Source organism: Chlamydomonas reinhardtii, chromosome 9 (genome assembly GCF_000002595.2).
Source record: "Chlamydomonas reinhardtii strain CC-503 cw92 mt+ chromosome 9, whole genome shotgun sequence".
In the NCBI taxonomy this organism is placed as follows: Eukaryota; Viridiplantae; Chlorophyta; class Chlorophyceae; order Chlamydomonadales; family Chlamydomonadaceae; genus Chlamydomonas; species Chlamydomonas reinhardtii.
Window position 1 is genome coordinate 6,112,550 of NC_057012.1, and position 18,675 is coordinate 6,131,224.

The 18,675-nt window shown below is 61.5% G+C and overlaps 3 protein-coding genes across 3 annotated transcripts; 1 reads left to right on the top strand and 2 right to left on the bottom strand.

Annotated features, from left to right (window-relative positions):
• Positions 1–1,686, bottom strand: CHLRE_09g403441v5 (uncharacterized protein). Its single transcript, XM_043066116.1, has 2 exons — positions 961–1,686; positions 1–743 (listed from the first exon to the last, which is right to left on the bottom strand). Exons 1-2 carry the CDS (start codon positions 1,302–1,304, stop codon positions 605–607), a joined length of 483 nt encoding a protein of 160 aa, XP_042921450.1. The 5' UTR covers positions 1,305–1,686; the 3' UTR covers positions 1–604.
• A 6,374-nt stretch (positions 1,687–8,060) lies between these two features.
• On the bottom strand, positions 8,061–14,946 carry CHLRE_09g405150v5 (uncharacterized protein). Its single transcript, XM_043066155.1, has 12 exons — positions 14,505–14,946; positions 14,058–14,126; positions 13,561–13,656; positions 13,145–13,259; positions 12,720–12,796; positions 12,272–12,349; positions 11,911–11,998; positions 11,535–11,566; positions 11,139–11,188; positions 10,471–10,566; positions 10,035–10,095; positions 8,061–9,532 (listed from the first exon to the last, which is right to left on the bottom strand). Exons 1-12 carry the CDS (start codon positions 14,877–14,879, stop codon positions 9,044–9,046), a joined length of 1,626 nt encoding a protein of 541 aa, XP_042921451.1. The 5' UTR covers positions 14,880–14,946; the 3' UTR covers positions 8,061–9,043.
• Positions 14,947–15,045: 99 nt separating this feature from the next.
• Positions 15,046–18,648, top strand: CHLRE_09g405200v5 (uncharacterized protein). Its single transcript, XM_001697551.2, has 7 exons — positions 15,046–15,310; positions 15,404–15,445; positions 15,790–15,913; positions 16,399–16,511; positions 16,779–16,829; positions 17,074–17,148; positions 17,438–18,648. The coding sequence occupies exons 1-7, from the start codon at positions 15,215–15,217 to the stop codon at positions 17,768–17,770; spliced, it is 834 nt and encodes a 277-aa protein (XP_001697603.1). The 5' UTR covers positions 15,046–15,214; the 3' UTR covers positions 17,771–18,648.
• The last annotated feature ends 27 nt before the right edge of the window (positions 18,649–18,675 follow it).

Below are 18,675 nucleotides of genomic sequence, written 5' to 3' on the forward strand. Positions count from 1 at the left end.
TGCGGGTATCCAAACATGTGCACAGCGTCAGCAGAGTGCCTTGCAGCAGTTGGCATGCACTGTCCCTGCCTGCGCTGCCCACAGCCGCACATACAAGCGAACCCACCCGATGCTGCTGGCCACGCCTTGCACAAGCAGCTCCTGCGCAGCTTCCGCTGACGCAGCACCCTCCTCGCGCCTCCATGCACAGAACACACAATTGCAGGCACAATGGTCAGTGTGAATCACCCATGCAAGGCGCCGCACCCATGCCCACGCCTACACCCCACTCCCCAGGATGCGAGCCCCACACAACGGGAGCAGCGCAGAGCCTGCTGCTGCAAACAATGACTACGTCCCCCGCACCGGGGGAATCATGCCACTGCTGCAACAGATCTTGCGCATGCACCTCCCTCCACTTCCCACAAGCAACTACTCCCGCGCAACTACCCCCCTGCCAACGCTGCACTACCCAGGATGCGGGCCCCACACAACGGGGGCGATGCAGAGCCTGGTGCTGCCGACGACAGCATCGGCAGCCACGCCTGCCGCAAGCGGCCAGCGCTTCGCCTGAATCCCCCGCACCGGGGGAGTCATGCCGCACGCGCAGCAGACCTGTCCGATCTCAGTACGCTGGTGCCCTGCCGTTGCTGTGCTGAGAAATCCCGCTACTGCACCTGCTCAGCTCAGCGGCGACCAGTGTACGCTTGAACGTCTCCACCCAAGTCTTGGCGATGCAGAAGTTCTTGTTGCGCAGCGCTTGCCTGTATATACACAATACGTGCGCAAAGGCCCGCTCAAAACAGCGCCCCACAAAGCACCCCTGTGCGGTCCTATGTACCTCGCGCCCACTGCGAGCTCCTGTACCCCTCGCCCGCTTGCCTGGCCCCGATTCCGCCTACCCCCCTACCCCTACCCCCACCCCCACCCCGCACGCACACGCGCACACCAACACGCGTGGTCCCACTCCATCAAACACACCTTGTCAGCTGGCCGGGTGTCGCCGTAGGCGTCGGCGCGGCTGCCGCATGGCTGTGCGGGCTATGCGAAACGAGCCAGGCCTTGGCGGTAGCATCCTTGGCAACCCACTCCATACGAGCGTTGCAGGCCGGAGTCTCGCACGCGTACACCTTGCGAAGCTTGGTCTGGCCCGGGATCGGAACAAAGGCGTACCGCGCGCGCAGATGCGCCATCGTGCGCGCGATCACGCCCGTGCTCCCGACCACCAGCCGGCCCTGATACGGCGGCAGCAGCATGTTGGCGCCCAGCTGTGCGTCGGCCTTGGCGCGCTCCGATCTGCATTTGCAGCGGCGAGCGCAGCACATTCCCACGCAGAGGTTCTATGGCTTGATGGATAAAGCGCCGGTCTACGGAACCGGAGATTCCAGGTTCGATCCCTGGTAGAATCGTGGTTGCTGTGCAGCCTAGTGTGTCCCCTCGTCTGCTTCTATAGCTCAGCCGGTAGAGCGTGCGGCTGTTACATATATCCGAGTCCGTGCCGGATATCTCTGCCACCGCAAGGTCGACGGTTCAAGCCCGTCTGGAAGCGAAGCCTACCCCCTTGCAAAGGGGTTGGGAATGCCTTTTGGCACATTTGCTTTTGCGGCCCTAAATGTGTGATTGCCTGAGCGCGGCTGTTGCCAACAGGGTGCCTAAAATCGCTTCTAGGGGTATATTGACACATATTGACAGGGGGCCTGCAATGCGTGCAAGGGGCTCATGAAGGTGTGCTGACAAGTATGGTATGGTGATGGCCCAAAACGGGTCCATGCGTGCGTCACTCGATGCGCTCACGCCAGGTGGTGATGTTGGTGGCTGTGCTGCAATACGCTGCTGGCATCCTCCCACATCTTGCCCACTCTGTCAACTGTCTCCCCACCCTGACCTGTCCTGCCCACGCTGTCCTTATTTGGCGCTCACCGCTCCCCTACCCCACCCACTGGCTTTCGGCAGGTACCCCGGCCTAGCCACCTCGCCCACTTTCGCTGCACTGTGTGAGTGTGAGGGTTATGGGCTGTCGGCCGACAGGTGGTTGCTTCGCGTGACTGTCATGGATCAGAGCCGTAATTCGCTATAGTCTAGGCGGTCAGGATACAGGATTCTCATCGTGCCCCACTTGGGACCGTGGAAAACTCCTGAGACCCGGGTTCGAGTCCCGGTAGCGAAATGCTCACAACGACAGCTCGGCACGTTGCCGAGGATGAGGGGTCGTCATCGTATAGTGGTTAGTATCCCCGCCTGTCATTTCTCAGCCCGCGGGAGGCCGGGGTTCGATTCCCCGTGACGGCGTGAGCCTTTTTGGCCGTTCAAGGCTGTGAGCGACATGGCATATGGCGCGCGGGGGCACCTGGTATCGGAGCTTTTGCCAGGCACATTGCCCAGGGAGAATGCTGCAGCATATGTGCGTGCATGCGCGCACATGTGTGTGCTTTGGCTCTGTTGTGGGGGTTTTGGCGAGTGCACTGATTGTTTGTGTTCATTGCCTGGTCTGCTGATGCACTTGCGCGCTTCGCTGTGTGTGCAAGCAGGCCTGTGCAAGTGTAGGGCCTTCCTACTGGAGGCGTCCGCACCGCTGTATTGGACACATGCTGGCGCGCGTGCTTAGTGTGTGGCGCGGCGTTGGCGTGCATCCTTCTATCGATGGCGAGGTGGCCGAGCGGTCTAAGGCGCTAGTTTCAGGCACTAGCTGGATCATCCAGCGGAAGCTACTAGTCCGAAAGGGCGTGAGTTCAAATCTCACCCTCGTCAGCCGTTTTGTCCCATTATGCATGTGTATAGTGGTGCGCTGCGCGTGTGCCCAGATTCCGCCGGCAGAGGAAGCGGCGAACCGGCAGGTGCGCCGCTGTCTGCGGAAGAAGCAAGAAGGCAACAGGGACAGAAGGGCAGAGTGTCCTTTGCTAGGGGTCAGTGTGACGGCGAGAGCGCCTTGTCGGCTTGCTTGTGTGTAGTGCAACGCCGCCTTCACATGCACACAATGTTAGTGAGGTGTGTTAGCAAATGGTACCAACGGCTCCACGCGGAATGGAACCTGAATGGGGTTCAGGATATGGTGGAGGCACAGCGAGCTAGATGGGCTCATAAAGCGCACCACAAGTGCAATACTGACACTCCCCGCCCTGCCCCGCCCCGCCCCGTGCGTCATACTGCACCACAGGTGGCAACGAAGTAGCAGCTGCTGGCGCTGCAGGAGGCAAGCCGCGGGTGGGCATGCGCTGGGCCCTTTCTGGTGCCTGGGCAGCTGGGCGAGTGGGCTGCGATGCCCTGAGAAGCACTCGACCGGGGGCGTGCTTGCATGCACACAAGGTACCGTAGGTGTGAAAAAAAGGTAGGAAGGAACCGCAGGGCGACAAGCACCTATCAGGTGCAAAAGGCGCGCGGTCCATTCACGTCGCAGCTGGCTGTTGGATTGGGTGCTGGTTTCTGACACGAAGTATGGATTGCTCACAAATCAACAAAAATGACCGGGGTATCTATTACCCCATCATGTGTTTCGGTTTAACGCGCGCGGGCTGGTACAGGGGGTTGGGTTGAGAAGTTGGGAAGGCACTGTGCGACTGTTACAGACAGGTGCGCGGCAATAGCTCTTGCACCGCCTGTTCCCCGCCGCTGCCACATGACTCGCCGCTACACAGCATGCAGCACAGCTGATAGGGGTTACATATGGGAAGACAGTCGTGGACTAAGCCAGGTCCCAAAACGTACGAGACACGCACGCTCACCCGAGGAGAGATCCCCGAATGAACCCCATGCTCCTCGCCTCCGGAGAGAGGAGGAGCCCCAGGCCTGGCTCACAGCAAACGCGAGCGCTGCTCACTCAGGCTCGCCTACGCCGTGGGCCGGCGTCATAAGACTGCGCAGGTCCGACTCGCAGGTCCGTAAGCTGACAACCCAAGGTGAGGCCGGTGGCGAATCCGCTGCTGGACCCACAAAAATAACCCCTCCAACTGTCGCGCCATTCTGCCGGCACTGCATTCCACCGGCACGAACGTGTGTAGCCTAGGGTTTCGTGTCGCGTGTGTGACTGCGTGTTGTGGACTTGAGCAGCTAAGACTGCTGTGTATCGCCTACTTGGTGTAGGATTAAGGATTAACCTTGTTTGCTATCAGCCTGAGAGAAAGGTGCGAGTGAGAAGTTGCTGTACAGTTGGTCGGCGCACGTAGCGGGCAGTGACGCCTGTGAGCGGCACTGTCCGCTGTTACTGGGTTGCGCATGCACTCTGGCCACCTGTGTTAAACCAGGCGAGGACGCTGCTTCACTGCTGGAGGAATACGCGAGTGCGGGTTTGCTGGGACAAAGGACTGCCGTCGCAGTCCCCGAGTTGTGAGATACCCCAGTGGTTCCCACTGGGCATGCCCTCCGATTGCTAGCTGGTCCAAAGGCTAGTCTTGTCTGCCGCTGAACACGCCTTGGCGTTCTCGCTCCCGCAGGTGATCAGTCTGCTCTCAGCGAGTCACAAGAACTACACATTAGTCGTTGTAAAGTCACTATGGAGTAACAGGTGGCCAGGGCTCCTATCTTAATGTCTCCAGACATTAATTGGCCATTTTGGCCGTTTCCTAGACATTCCTCCCGGGGGCTAATGTCTGGGGTGAGACTTTGTTGGCCGGGGTTTGGGACGGGTTTTGTCCGAATTCCTATGGAGAAGCCCCCAAACCGCCAGGTGCCCAGACAAAAGACGGCGGCCACCCGGCCGTTTTTGTCTGGAGCTAGACATTACCCCAAAAACAAGATACGACCCCTGCAGGTGGCGGAGGCACTCATAACCGGCAGAATGACATGACACAACATCATCTTTCGGAAAGGGTGCTGGTTCGGGACAAGGTCCCAGCGGTACAGAGGCCAACGCAGACTCACGAACGCAGCTAGCCGCGACCAGGAGTCCGCAATCACCTTCACACCAAATCTTCGCACAACAGCAACCTCCGCAGTCCGATCCGAGGCATCACAGCATGTGTATAGGCGCTGTCGGCCGTAATCCAGTGCCGCCACATCAGCCAAGCACACGGTGTCCCGCACAACCTGCAATAGGCCCGGTGGCGCTTGTACCAACCACAACTGGTTTCGTGCGATGCCCACATTCGCATGCTCCCGCAACACATCACGCAGAGCCTCCGCCACCACACAGTCCCAGAAGTGATGAGCCCTAGCCTCAGCAGTCATCCGAGCCTCACACGGACATTTCTCCATGAGCCAGGGCGGCAGAGCGCGTGCCCGTATGCAGCAGCTTGACCCACGCCCGGAAGCGGTTGCCAACGCCCATGACGGCCAAGCACTGGTACAGGAAGTTGAAGGACAGCCCCCCACCCAGCAGCCCGCCGCCCCTGCGCCCGCCTCCGCGCAGCCCGCCGCGGTGCAGCCTGCCCCACAGCCGCGCACCACCCCGCGCGCGTTAAACCGAAACACATGATGGGGTATAGATACCCCGGTCATTTTTGTTGATTTGTGAGCAATCCATACTTCGTGTCAGAAACCAGCACCCAATCCAACAGCCAGCTGCGACGTGAATGGACCGCGCGCCTTTTGCACCTGATAGGTGCTTGTCGCCCTGCGGTTCCTTCCTACCTTTTTTTCACACCTACGGTACCTTGTGTGCATGCAAGCACGCCCCCGGTCGAGTGCTTCTCAGGGCATCGCAGCCCACTCGCCCAGCTGCCCAGGCACCAGAAAGGGCCCAGCGCATGCCCACCCGCGGCTTGCCTCCTGCAGCGCCAGCAGCTGCTACTTCGTTGCCACCTGTGGTGCAGTATGACGCACGGGGCGGGGCGGGGCAGGGCGGGGAGTGTCAGTATTGCACTTGTGGTGCGCTTTATGAGCCCATCTAGCTCGCTGTGCCTCCACCATATCCTGAACCCCATTCAGGTTCCATTCCGCGTGGAGCCGTTGGTACCATTTGCTAACACACCTCACTAACATTGTGTGCATGTGAAGGCGGCGTTGCACTACACACAAGCAAGCCGACAAGGCGCTCTCGCCGTCACACTGACCCCTAGCAAAGGACACTCTGCCCTTCTGTCCCTGTTGCCTTCTTGCTTCTTCCGCAGACAGCGGCGCACCTGCCGGTTCGCCGCTTCCTCTGCCGGCGGAATCTGGGCACACGCGCAGCGCACCACTATACACATGCATAATGGGACAAAACGGCTGACGAGGGTGAGATTTGAACTCACGCCCTTTCGGACTAGTAGCTTCCGCTGGATGATCCAGCTAGTGCCTGAAACTAGCGCCTTAGACCGCTCGGCCACCTCGCCATCGATAGAAGGATGCACGCCAACGCCGCGCCACACACTAAGCACGCGCGCCAGCATGTGTCCAATACAGCGGTGCGGACGCCTCCAGTAGGAAGGCCCTACACTTGCACAGGCCTGCTTGCACACACAGCGAAGCGCGCAAGTGCATCAGCAGACCAGGCAATGAACACAAACAATCAGTGCACTCGCCAAAACCCCCACAACAGAGCCAAAGCACACACATGTGCGCGCATGCACGCACATATGCTGCAGCATTCTCCCTGGGCAATGTGCCTGGCAAAAGCTCCGATACCAGGTGCCCCCGCGCGCCATATGCCATGTCGCTCACAGCCTTGAACGGCCAAAAAGGCTCACGCCGTCACGGGGAATCGAACCCCGGCCTCCCGCGGGCTGAGAAATGACAGGCGGGGATACTAACCACTATACGATGACGACCCCTCATCCTCGGCAACGTGCCGAGCTGTCGTTGTGAGCATTTCGCTACCGGGACTCGAACCCGGGTCTCAGGAGTTTTCCACGGTCCCAAGTGGGGCACGATGAGAATCCTGTATCCTGACCGCCTAGACTATAGCGAATTACGGCTCTGATCCATGACAGTCACGCGAAGCAACCACCTGTCGGCCGACAGCCCATAACCCTCACACTCACACAGTGCAGCGAAAGTGGGCGAGGTGGCTAGGCCGGGGTACCTGCCGAAAGCCAGTGGGTGGGGTAGGGGAGCGGTGAGCGCCAAATAAGGACAGCGTGGGCAGGACAGGTCAGGGTGGGGAGACAGTTGACAGAGTGGGCAAGATGTGGGAGGATGCCAGCAGCGTATTGCAGCACAGCCACCAACATCACCACCTGGCGTGAGCGCATCGAGTGACGCACGCATGGACCCGTTTTGGGCCATCACCATACCATACTTGTCAGCACACCTTCATGAGCCCCTTGCACGCATTGCAGGCCCCCTGTCAATATGTGTCAATATACCCCTAGAAGCGATTTTAGGCACCCTGTTGGCAACAGCCGCGCTCAGGCAATCACACATTTAGGGCCGCAAAAGCAAATGTGCCAAAAGGCATTCCCAACCCCTTTGCAAGGGGGTAGGCTTCGCTTCCAGACGGGCTTGAACCGTCGACCTTGCGGTGGCAGAGATATCCGGCACGGACTCGGATATATGTAACAGCCGCACGCTCTACCGGCTGAGCTATAGAAGCAGACGAGGGGACACACTAGGCTGCACAGAAACCACGATTCTACCAGGGATCGAACCTGGAATCTCCGGTTCCGTAGACCGGCGCTTTATCCATTAAGCCATAGAACCTCTGGGGTCATCGGAACAACTTGTCCACAATTCCGAAACTGCAGCTTCAGACGCCTTTCTGAGCACATCCACCCTGAAGTGGCATAACTAAGGCGTGGCACCGCAACCGGGGGCGTGGCTGACGGGTGGCAGGGGCGCTGGCCGCTGGGGGCGCGACGATGGGGCGGAGGACGCAGCCTAACGCGGCCACACACGCACGGGCCCAGCACGCTTCAGGAACCACCGAAACGCGGCCAAATCGTTGCACATATGCACTGGAGCACTAATTCCAGCGTTGCGTATGGTTTGCGCGCGTTGGGGGACACGGACACTGAGGCACCTAAAATCGATGCACTCACCCGGGAACATTGCAGACTCTACACAACGCCAGCCGGCTCCACGCAGGGGCGCCAGACACTCATCACTGAGCATACATCCTCGTTAGCAACGTTGCAGCGCCAGAGCAGCTGTGCAGACGCGCGGAAAGCACACTCTGTTCCGACTGAGCCACGCGCAGCTTGCGGTTCCGTGCGACACATTGCTGCTTGGGGCAAAGAGAGGTAGTCAAGTGCCTAGACATAGAAAGGTAACAGCCAAGAGGAGCGCTAAGGCTAAGCGCGCAGAAAATGGTGCATCTGGCCGTGGCACTATTCACTCCGACATACGTATGTTCAGCAGCTTCAGCTCGTAAACGGTCAGTGAGCGTTAATAGTGCGACGGCGGCTAATCCGACACAGTTGAATGCAGGGGCCGCGCATGTTCCACATGTGGGCAATGCTCGCGCAGGCCTCGCACCCCTTCGCACCATCCTGCCCCTTCTCACAGCTACGTCCTCCTCACATGCTTTACCCACACAAGGCGATGCCTGACGCGTGTCAGTACACACGACAAAAGCCTGCCGTCGTCACACCCGCGTCAGAGGCAGGGATGCCCGGAAGCCACAGACCTTGCCACAGACCGTCGACATACGTGTGGGAAGTACCGTATGAGCCAGGCAAGCTACCCAGTGCAGCAAGCCTTCCCCGACGCGTAACCCATGACTCCGAATACATGGACAAGGTCTCTGCTGCTGTCCATGGATACCCTGAGCCTGGCGGCCTGGTAGCGTGTGCCAGCGGGTAGACAGCGACAGACAGCCGCACATGGCAGGCTCGCTGCTCCCGGTGCCGCCTGGTCGGCGGCTGGTCGGCCGCGCCGTGCAACGGTACTCCAGCTGCCATCGGGCAAGCGATTGGGTCAGGTGACCGTAAGGACGTCCGACATACGTCCGACATACTGGCTTCCTCGGCTTCGCAGTGTTAGTCTAAAGCATCTTCGAACACGTATGGGAAGTATGAGCCAGGCAAGCTAGCCAGTGCAGCAAGCCTCCCCAGTTAACCCCGCAACAGTGCAACTTACCCCTCCCCCCCGAATCCTTGACTTTTGGGACCTACGTCAGTGGGCTCGGGCGCATCCCCCCCCCCTCCCCCGTCCTGTGCGGCAGTCCATCGCACCCTCGCAGCTCGCAACCCGCCAACCCTGCCCGCCCACCCTTCTACTGGTCGTCGTCCCGGTCCTTGAGCTTGGAGTAATCCACTCTTCCGTCCGTCCCCACCAGCGCCAGGCCCAGGCCCTCCTCACCCGCCTCCCCAGCCCCACCCTCGCCACCTCCCCCTGCATCAGCCGCCGCCGCACGCCGTGCCGCCGCCGCCGCACGCATGAGTGCCGCCGCCTTCTGTCCTTGCGTCTGGCGAAGCTCCGCCGCCACCTCCACTGCCTCCGCCTCCGCCTCCGCTCCAGCCGCCGCCAGTGCCCCGCTCGACGACGCCCCGTCCCCGGCCGCAGCTGCCCCCGCCGCCGGCCGGGATCCGAATCCAAAGGATCCAGACCCTGCCTGCAGTCGGATCCGATCGGTCACCGCTTGGATCCTGGATTCGAACACGGCATCCCCTGCGTAGTGCACGCTCGCCAGATACAGTCCGGTGGGCGGTGCGGCCTCCGGTAGCGCTGACCGGTCCCCTTTCTCCAGGAGCTTTAGCAAACCCTGTGTTAGGAAAGCGCAAGGGGAGAGGGTCGACACAGGCCATGCGTTAGAGAGCGCACGGGAAGGGAACACCATGCAACATGCCATGTGTTTGTGGCTGTGCTGTTGCAGTTGCGTACTGTACAGGCGAGGAAGACGCGGGGCGGTGCTGTGGGCACTGGGCTGCTGCTGCCCGCACGTCACGTGTGATCCGGCACGGGCAGTTGACCAGTTGCAGTTGGCTGTCAGCGAGTAGGGTGACGCGGGGCAGTGGGTGCACGAGTCACGGGAGCAGCGCCAAGACTGGCGGGGGGGGGGGGGGGTGAGGCTAAACGGCCGGTACGTCGGGCTCTCAATACACAGCACGCGTGCCCGCGCCGCCCCGGGCACCGCCCCGCCCCAATCCTCATGCAATGGTGCAAACAGTCCCAAACCCGGACCCCCGCTAGGGCTCCCGCTCATTACCCCTCGATCTGCCGCCCCTAACGCCTATCACGCCCCTCGCGCCCCTCATGCCCCTCACCTGCGGCGTGATGCGGCCGTGCCCAACTTCCACCAGCCCAGCCGCCAGCATGCGTACCATCCTGCTCGTGTGTGCGGGGGGTTGCAGCAAGAAGTGGCGCAGGATGTAGTGAAGTTGCGTGTTTGCTCGTACCAGACCGTCTTAGTCTGGCTAGCAGAGTGGCAAGCACTAGACAGCTAGTGAAACGCCATGCATCCGCTCCAGTGGCTCAGTTGCACAAGGTCATGGCCCCATCCACAGCACTGAATTCTCACGTAACAGAAAGGGCTAATGCTCGAGCATGAAACACCGGAAGCCAGGTGTAGACAGGAATTTGCAATAGTGTCCGACAATAGTGTCCGACAACTTGCCTTGTTGGCCATGCGGCCACACAAACCCCATACAACCGTCGCTGGTGACAGCAGTTTTATGACATGTTTCGACCAAATCACTGCACCTGTACAGGAATCCGTTGCCGGTGACCTCCATGGTGACCTCCTGGCCGCCGCTGAGCGCGCTGACGCCTTCAGTGATGGACAGGTGGCTCAGGATGCTGCAGAGATGCGGGGATTGGGGTGGGGTTGCAAGGATGTTTCGAAAAGCGGTACAGGATGCGGTATGGATGGGGTGGGGTTGCAAAGATTGGTACAGGAAAGTGTAGCGAAGTGTGGGGTGGGCGACAGAGGAACAGGCGGCAGAGGCGTACGTGGCAGGAACAGAAGCAGGGGCATGGGTGGGGTAATTGCGCGAGCCCAACGTACACAGAGTGGGGGCAGGGTGGGTGGGTGGCAGGTGGGGGGGGGAGGTGGAGGACAGGGGCGTGGGAGGGCCGGATGGAGAGCACGCAGGGCGCACGAACCGGCCAGGAAGGTGGCTGATGGGGCTGAGACCTCATCAGGGCCGGCTAGGCAGGGCCGTGGACGCGTGGCCATGCCCATTGCCCCGCCATGGGCCTCACCACTCGCGCCCCGATCGCCCGGTCACCCGCCCGCCTACCCGCGCTATGTGGGCTAGCTTGATCTTTGGTTTAGCTGGGTTTGGACTTTGGAACAAACTACCGCCCCCTCTTTTGCATTGGGTTCGGTTTAGTTTGGGCTGGTATTCACAACCCTTCCCCACCCCCACCGTGTGTTCTTGGCTGACGTGCGCTCCGGCTTGATTCCCCGTTCCGCCAGCTGCACACGGGCATGCGTAGGCACAGACAGACACACACAGCCGGAGAAAGAGTAAAGAAGAGGTAGGTAGGCAATGTGAGAAATGGGTATGGGTGCCCTTACGGTGGTCACACATTCGCGCAAGTGCTGGCGCATACCGTACGACAGGGGAACCGGCCTCCTCGCCGCAACAAAGCGTTAGGGAGAGGCATAAGGAAGTGGGTTAGACACGCGCCCAGCGTAGGGAGCTACTGCCCTGTAACACAACACCACACACACACACACACACGCACACACGCAATCTCACACAGACATACACAGTCGCCCATCGCCTGGTGGATTTTTGACAGCCCGCGCCCGCGCCCACCTTTGGATTCTTCCGCTTAGCGCTGCCCAGGCCTGCATACGGCAGCACATGGCAGCACATGGCAAGAAGCCACAGCGCGCTTTCAGGCCGGCTGCTGATGCTCTCGGTGCTCGTGCGGTGCTTTGTCAATAGGCCGCTAGGTATCCAGAGCAATGCCTTGCACGCTCCATCATGCCAAAGCCACGCCTTACCACATTCGCCCCCCCCCACACACACATCGTTAGTTGGGCTCAACCGCTCGAGCATGTATGATGACACCCGCACATGCACGCAGTCCCGTGCGCCACCTTCCTTCCCTTGTTGCCCGCGGTTGCTTTTGCACGCGCACCCATCCATCCATCCACCCATCCAGTAGACCACGCCCGCCCCCACCCACCCGCGGGCCTCTTGGCGTCCATGAAGGCGCTGAAGTCGTGTCGCCCCAGCAGCAGCTGGCCGGCCTCACACATGGCGCCTACGTCCAGCTGCGCGCGGTTGTGGGGATGGGGTTGGAGGGGGGGGCAAGGGGCGGGGAAAGGGGCGGGAAATAGGGCAAAGATGGTGTCTTCCAGCAGCATAATGAAACAGACACACACGCACACACGCACATGCACGCACGCGATGCAGTAGATTGGCAGGCTTGACCGGCGGCTTCGCAGAGAGCAAAGGTTGACGTAAACGTGTGCATCAATGCTTGTTGGCCGGCCAGCGATTCAGCGGACCAAATCGGATTACCGATACGTTACTGGGCGGCTCACCCGGATGTCGGACAGTTTGCTCGGCTTTCCGCGGCTGCGCTCGCACCAGCGGTCGTATACCCACCACCGGTACTTAGCCTGTGCGGCGGGCAGGTGTCGGGAGGTGGGCATGCGCGTCATTGCAAGGCAGCGGCAGTGATCCATCAACATGGAATGTGAAATGCAGTCACCGGGACGGCAGGGGGCGAGCAATGGCGAAGGACTGGAAGGCACGGACACAGAAATGGTCCTAAGGGGGGGGGGGGCTGTGCTCATGTTAGAATCGCTCAGGCCAGATCTGCGAAACCCGGCGCACAGCTAACCCATATCGATTGATCAGGGCGACAGAGAGCGATTGCCGCCCCCTACCTTGGTCTCGCCTCAGCTGGCATTGGAAATGACAGCCGCGCCTTGTATGACCTGACTGATTACATCACGTCCTCACTTTCTCATCACATCGCACTCTCACCTGCATTGGGTCGGGCAGCCCGGCAGCGAACTTGTAGATGTAGGTTTTGCCGCAGGCGCTGAAGTGGCTATCGAAGCCTGCGCATGCAACACAAGACAGGTGGTGACGACGTCCGGCATGTGGGGCTGTGGTACAATACACGCAGCACACCAAACACTAGAAAGACTCGCATCAAGGTTGGCGCTGAGCCTCGGAGCCAGGCAGCCGCTTCAGCAGATACCGGCACGTTGTCAAAGCGCGCGCCACACATGCCGCTGTCAATGCACATACCCAAGATATGCCGCCGCACGCACCCCAGTTCACGTCCACGCCAGTGATGCCAACCGCGCCTCATTCGCGCACCATATCCTCCCCAGCCCCAACCAAGACCAAACCCAACCCAAACCCAATCCAAATCCAGACTCAAACCCAGGCACGCCACGCACCCTCCTCCGCGTACGACAGCTCCAGCACCCTCACGTCCGGCGGCAGGAAGGAGTTGTAGTACAGTGTGTCGCTCTCCAGATTGTCCCGCTCGCCGTACACGTCGAAATGTACCACCTGCAGATCCAGAACCGCAATGCCGTACCGTACATGGGTTTGGCACGACACGCATGCGCAGTATTTGACCTCTATGTCGGTGTCCGCGTGCTCGGTCAGCGTCAATCTGCTTAGACCACGCGTGTGTCAAAGCTTGCCGAATGAACGACACCCACCAAGGCACCAACCCGTGCGCCCGACTGCTTCTGGTCCCCTTGGCGCGGTCCGTGCCATACGTGCACATTCACAAACACGCGCACTTCCTTTCCTTCTCTGCTGTACACGCATACTTCCTGACATCGACACACGCACGCGCTCCCACCTGGCCGTACGCGTGCGCCCCGCCGTCTGTGCGTGAAGAGCCCACCATTCGCGAGCAGCCCACAAACAGCCGCTTGGCGCAGCGCTCCAGCTCACCCTGCAGCGAAACAAGGCCGTTACTTACAGGTTGCACACGTGGCACGTGGGCGGTGCTGGTTGGCCGGCGCAGCTTTCAACACAGCACGTTGCAGGAGTTAACCAGAATTGTGGACGTCACGATGCTCGCCCGGCCCTGGCACGGAGCACGGATCATTATCAGCACTAGTGTACCGTACTGCCCTAGCCCAGCCTGTCCCACCAGTCCCTCTTCCCAATGGTGTCCACACCACGCCATGCCCCTCATGCTATACCACGCCATATGTATGTGCAGCTGCAACCGAGTCGTTTATCGGCATACCCTCCCCTGTCGCATACCGTGTACTGGGGACTGCAACGTGGGCTGCACCTGCCCGCCCACCCACCCACTCACGCCACGCCACGCCACACCAGACCACGCACCTGCACCGTCCGTACTTTCCCTGGCTGGAACTGAAAGCCGGCGAACTCTGACCCGTCATACGCCACCACCTGGTGTGGGGCGGCGACATGGGGGGCGTCGGCATGGGGGCGGTGGCATAGCGGGCGGCGGCATGGGGGGCGGCGACATAGGGGGCGGCGGCATGGGGGCGGCGGCGGCATGGACGTGAGTAGCACGCCAGCGCGCCCGAGCACCGTGCAGCACAGCTGCCCAGGCGGCCCCGGATGCAGTTGAGTGAGTTTAGTGAGTTTATAGTCTTGACACATGTGCATGCGCTGACGACGTTACGATTAAAACCGTACGGGTTACACACCGTACGTGTAACATACGTGGCTGACTCGCACGGCAACCCCAGGTATGCGTGCGCCCGGTCCAGCCGCTGAGCAGCCCGCTTGGCTCAAGACTCTACGCAAGCACCGCCGCCGCACCATCTTTAGGCGACGTGGCACGGCGCCCTCGGGCACGGGTATGCGCTCGTCCTCCTCCTCCCGCCGCCAGCCCGTGCCAGCAGCCGACCCCTGCCCGCCCGCTGCTAGCCCCGCCCGCGCAAACACCGCAGTTCCCCGTGGGCTGGGCGGCCCCCAGCAGCCAGCAGCGGTGCCAGGTGCTGCTGGCGCGCTGGGAGGAGCGAAGGCAGGCTGGGCATGGTGTGTGCGGGGGTAGGAGGAGGGCAGCGCGAGGGGAGCAGCGGACGAGCGGACGGCTGGTGATGAAACGGATGGGCGGACAGCGTGCGCCGTGGCGGCGTGCCGGGCGGGTGCCAGCGCCCTGCCCAGCGGCGCTGCTGCGCCGCCGAACAGCATAGTTTGAATGTTATGTAAAATCTCGTCTGAGCACGTCTACATAACGGACGGGAAAGCGGGCAGAAACATTCGGAATGCAACAAGTGCAAGTGCAATAAGCAGTGCAATCTACGGTGCGCCCAGTTCGAGCTTCTATAGTCAACTACTGCAATCCCTTTGGTATAAAATAAATACAATATAGCTTACCTCCTGTATGTTTTAGAGCCGGTGTGCACCCATCATCGCAAGAGCTCAATTGCAAAGCCCCAACAAGTCGCAAACACCTCTTAAAATCATCATCGTTTTGTTGCATGGGAGCCTGAGCTTGGCGCAGCGGTCGTGGCGTTGTCGCAAGGATGTCGCGGGTCACCGAGGCGATTAAACACCTCAAGGACTTGCAACACATCAAACTTGAAGGCCTTAGATTCCGGATCATTGATGCCAAGGGTCAGGTGCGTGTGCTCGCGGCTCCGTGCTTCCATCACCATCAGCCTAGAGCATCTCTGCTCACGGGGGATGCCTCTCGGGCCCGGCCCTCGCCACAGGTGGTCGGCCGCCTAGCGGAGCAAATCTCCGTCATTCTTCAGGTGAAGCCTCACATGCTGGAGGCCAGCGCTTGGGCGGGGGGACTGCGGAGCAGGAATGCAGAGCAGGGGTAGGCGGGGGCCATGCTGCATGCCCCCTCTCAATGCCAACCCACACGGCGAGGCGGCTGTGTCAACATGCCGGCTTGGGCCCATCAGCCGCCGCTACGGCAGAATCCTTGCTATGTGTTCAACACGCACCTGGCCATGTCGCCGCTGAACGCTGCTGCTGCTGTGCTACGCTCTCCCACTGACTCTCGCCCCACTGACCGCGCTGCTGCGGGCCCCTTCGCCGCCCTCGCAACCTGCTGCAACGCCCTTACACACACACGCTTGCCTCCCCACAGGGCAAGGACAAGCCCACCTACAACCCCACCAAGGAGCAGGGCGATGTGGTGATCGTGGTCAACGCAAGTCACGTGGAGCTGACCCACGACAAATGGAACACCAAGCTGTACCGCTGGCACACAGGCAAGCCGGCGCACGTGTGCAACACTGCCACACTGCCGAGCATTGGCTGTTGCTGTTGCTGGAAGGGCTGAATAGTTATCTGCCTTGACGACGGCTAGCTGCTGCGCGTAGGCGAGCGCTTCAAACATTCCAACACGATCGGCTAGCCCAACACGCGCTCCCATAGCCCCCGGCAGTACCTGCCAACGCCCTCGCACATACGCGCATTCCGAACCAGTTCCAGCTATCCAGTCCCATCACTCAACCCGTCTGTGTGCTGTCCAAACTCCGCAGCGTCTCAGCGCACTCTCGCAGCCCCTCCCCCAGCGCCGGCCCCACCGCCTGCACCCACACACCCAGCGCCCTCCCTGGTTGCTGCCCTTTGGCTCCCTAGCATGCCCGCGTTTCGCCAGCCCATGCCCGCTTTGCGCGCAAGCTCTGCCACACACCGAAAGACTTGCGCTCATTCTCATTCGAGCTCATTATCTCGCCCCCACCCTGGACAGGCTACCCCGGCGGCCTGCGCTCCCGGCCCGCGGGTGACCAGTGGGAGAAGGACCCGCGCATGCTGCTGCGCAACGCCGTCAGCGGCATGCTCCCAAAGAACAAGAGCAGAGAGGTACGGGCGAGGGCAGTTTTGCACCGTCACACGAGAAGCAAGGATACGAGGGGAGTACGTTTGGGAGTCTAGGCAGAGCGGCCCTGACTCAGTGGCAGAATACGTAATGGTAAACGTGTTGGCAGCATGACAAAGCCCTGTCACGGGTCTTCGAACACCTAGTGGGGCGCCGCACAAGCTCCTGACACGACACTCTGTCCGAACCGAACCCGCCGCGACTGCCTCACCGCCGCGGCCCTCCCTGATTACACACGCACAACTTAGCAGGCTCGGATGGAGAAACTCAAGATCTTTCCCGAGGCCGACCACCCATTCCAGGTGCGGGGCTGGCGCGAGGCAGCACCTGGGCCGCTTGGGTTGGGGCCGCAGCGTGCCAGCGGCATGGGCATAGGCTGGCGATTTCGCAGGATGCCGGAGCTGCTTGTAGTCGCCATGGCCCCAGGTGGCATGGCCCAAGGTTGCCTTGTCTCCACAAGTGTCGCACCACCCCTCGCGCCTCGTCCTCATTCCCATTGAACATTCCCCGTCCCGCCCCCTCCTGCCCCTCTTTGGCGCGCCCCAGGGCTTCCCGCTGGTGCCGTACGTGCCGCCGCCGCGCCGGCTGCAGGACCGCGGGCTGGGCTGGCCGCTGCCGCAGGTGCTGCTTGCGTCGCTGGCGGGGGCACGGAGGGGGTTCCAGGCATGACTAGCTAGGAGAAGGCGACGCTGGCGGGCATGGAGGAGTGGGGCGGGGCAGAGGGCGGCAGCGCTGTCAAGGAGGGGGACGGCGCTGCCCGGGTGGCACGGGCTGGGGCGGGTAGCACGCGCAGGCAACCGAGCCATCGAAGGCTTGAACTTGGGCACGTGAACCAGCGCGAATGATGCTACCATACACCCGACGCGCGCTGCGACCTGATTCCTGCTTCTCTGACTACGGTTTTTTGCAGGGCTTCGAGCCAGCCAACCTGGAGCGCTATGCCTTTCGGCTGCGCACCAGCCCGGCTCTGCAGGCTGCAGCCGCGCCTACAGTACCGGCGTCGTCAGCACTGGCAGCCGCGCCGCAGCCCTCCGCACCGGTCACAGGTCCAGGACCAGCGGCGTCGGCGCCTGCAGCAGCAGCAGCAGCAGCTGGCACCGCTGGGGCCAGCGGGAGCGGGAGTGGGCGGCAGCAGCGACAGCGGCCCACGGTGCCGATTGACGACTTGCTCACTGAGGAGGAGCGGGCAGCGCTGGCGGCGGTGGAGGGGGGCAAGGGCAAGAGCGGCGCGTCGTCGTCGTGAGAGTGGAGGCAGCGTGGCGCTGCGGCGTGTGGCAGTAGCGGCGGCATGCGGGCGGGTTGAGGCCTAGCGAGGATCGCTGGTGATGGCGGGTGTGCTGGTTGGATTGCTCGTGGGTTTGCTGGCGGGATGCCGGAAGAGCTGTGGGTTTAGACACGGACTGCGGCTGCGGGTAACGGGCTGGGACTGTGAGGCGGCCACGGATGCCCGGTACCAGTCGCTCGGGTGCTGGTGTTGCTCGGTGGGCGGTGGTTGCGAGCCAGCTGAGCGGACTTGGGAGAACGGGGCAGCCGCGGCGGTTAGCCATTGGCAATTAGGCGGCCAGGCAGCTGCGTCGGGTTGGTATTGCGTGCTGTAGGTAAGGGCGGTGCCCGCCTTGGGGGGTGGCGCAACGAGGGCCGCGCGCAGTTAGGCATGGCCACCTGCAACCCAGGAACGCAAGTTTGCGGTTGTATCATCAGGAGCGGCCAAGGGATCAAATGGCACATCGCGTGCCAGCGTGTGCAGTTGTGCGATCTGAGCGATACGTGGGTGTTGGTGGCTTGGTGGCCCGGGGGATGGCGCCTGTGAAGGCTGGCGTGTCGGGAGCGCAAGGCACGCCAGGGAGCGGCAGTTCGTATACCGGTCTGCGTGGTGCGATGGGGTACGTACTGGGAGTGGGAGAGGCGCGTGTGCAGATATCAGACGACGAAAGCTTCCTTGATTGAAGCTTGGTAGGTAGGAGTGCGGTGCAGGCGTCCTGCAATGAGGGCGGTGCCGTCGACCGGCCAGCGGGATTGGCGTCACGGGAAACCGTGGCGAAGTGTGCCTGATGTGCCCTGAGCTCGGCATTCGCCTGCACTTCCAAACCTGCGGACCCGTCTTTTCTTGACTCTACAAATCTTACCGCTTCGCATCATTGCTCACCT

Excerpts from the sequence above, each read along its gene's own strand:
- CHLRE_09g403441v5 (XM_043066116.1), bottom strand. The coding sequence starts at position 1,304 with ATGTGCTGCGCTCGCCGCTGCAAATGCAGATCGGAGCGCGCCAAGGCC. Across the intron at positions 744-960 it reads ACACCCGGCCAGCTGACAAG|GCAAGCGCTGCGCAACAAGA; the intron begins GTGTGTTTGATG and ends GTGTATATACAG.
- CHLRE_09g405150v5 (XM_043066155.1), bottom strand. The coding sequence starts at position 14,879 with ATGCTGTTCGGCGGCGCAGCAGCGCCGCTGGGCAGGGCGCTGGCACCC. Across the intron at positions 13,657-14,057 it reads GGAAAGTACGGACGGTGCAG|GGTGAGCTGGAGCGCTGCGC; the intron begins GTGCGTGGTCTG and ends GTTTCGCTGCAG. Across the intron at positions 13,260-13,560 it reads GGGCGCACGCGTACGGCCAG|GTGGTACATTTCGACGTGTA; the intron begins GTGGGAGCGCGT and ends CTGGATCTGCAG.
- CHLRE_09g405200v5 (XM_001697551.2), top strand. The coding sequence starts at position 15,215 with ATGTCGCGGGTCACCGAGGCGATTAAACACCTCAAGGACTTGCAACAC. Across the intron at positions 16,512-16,778 it reads CAAAGAACAAGAGCAGAGAG|GCTCGGATGGAGAAACTCAA; the intron begins GTACGGGCGAGG and ends ACAACTTAGCAG. Across the intron at positions 17,149-17,437 it reads TGGGCTGGCCGCTGCCGCAG|GGCTTCGAGCCAGCCAACCT; the intron begins GTGCTGCTTGCG and ends GGTTTTTTGCAG.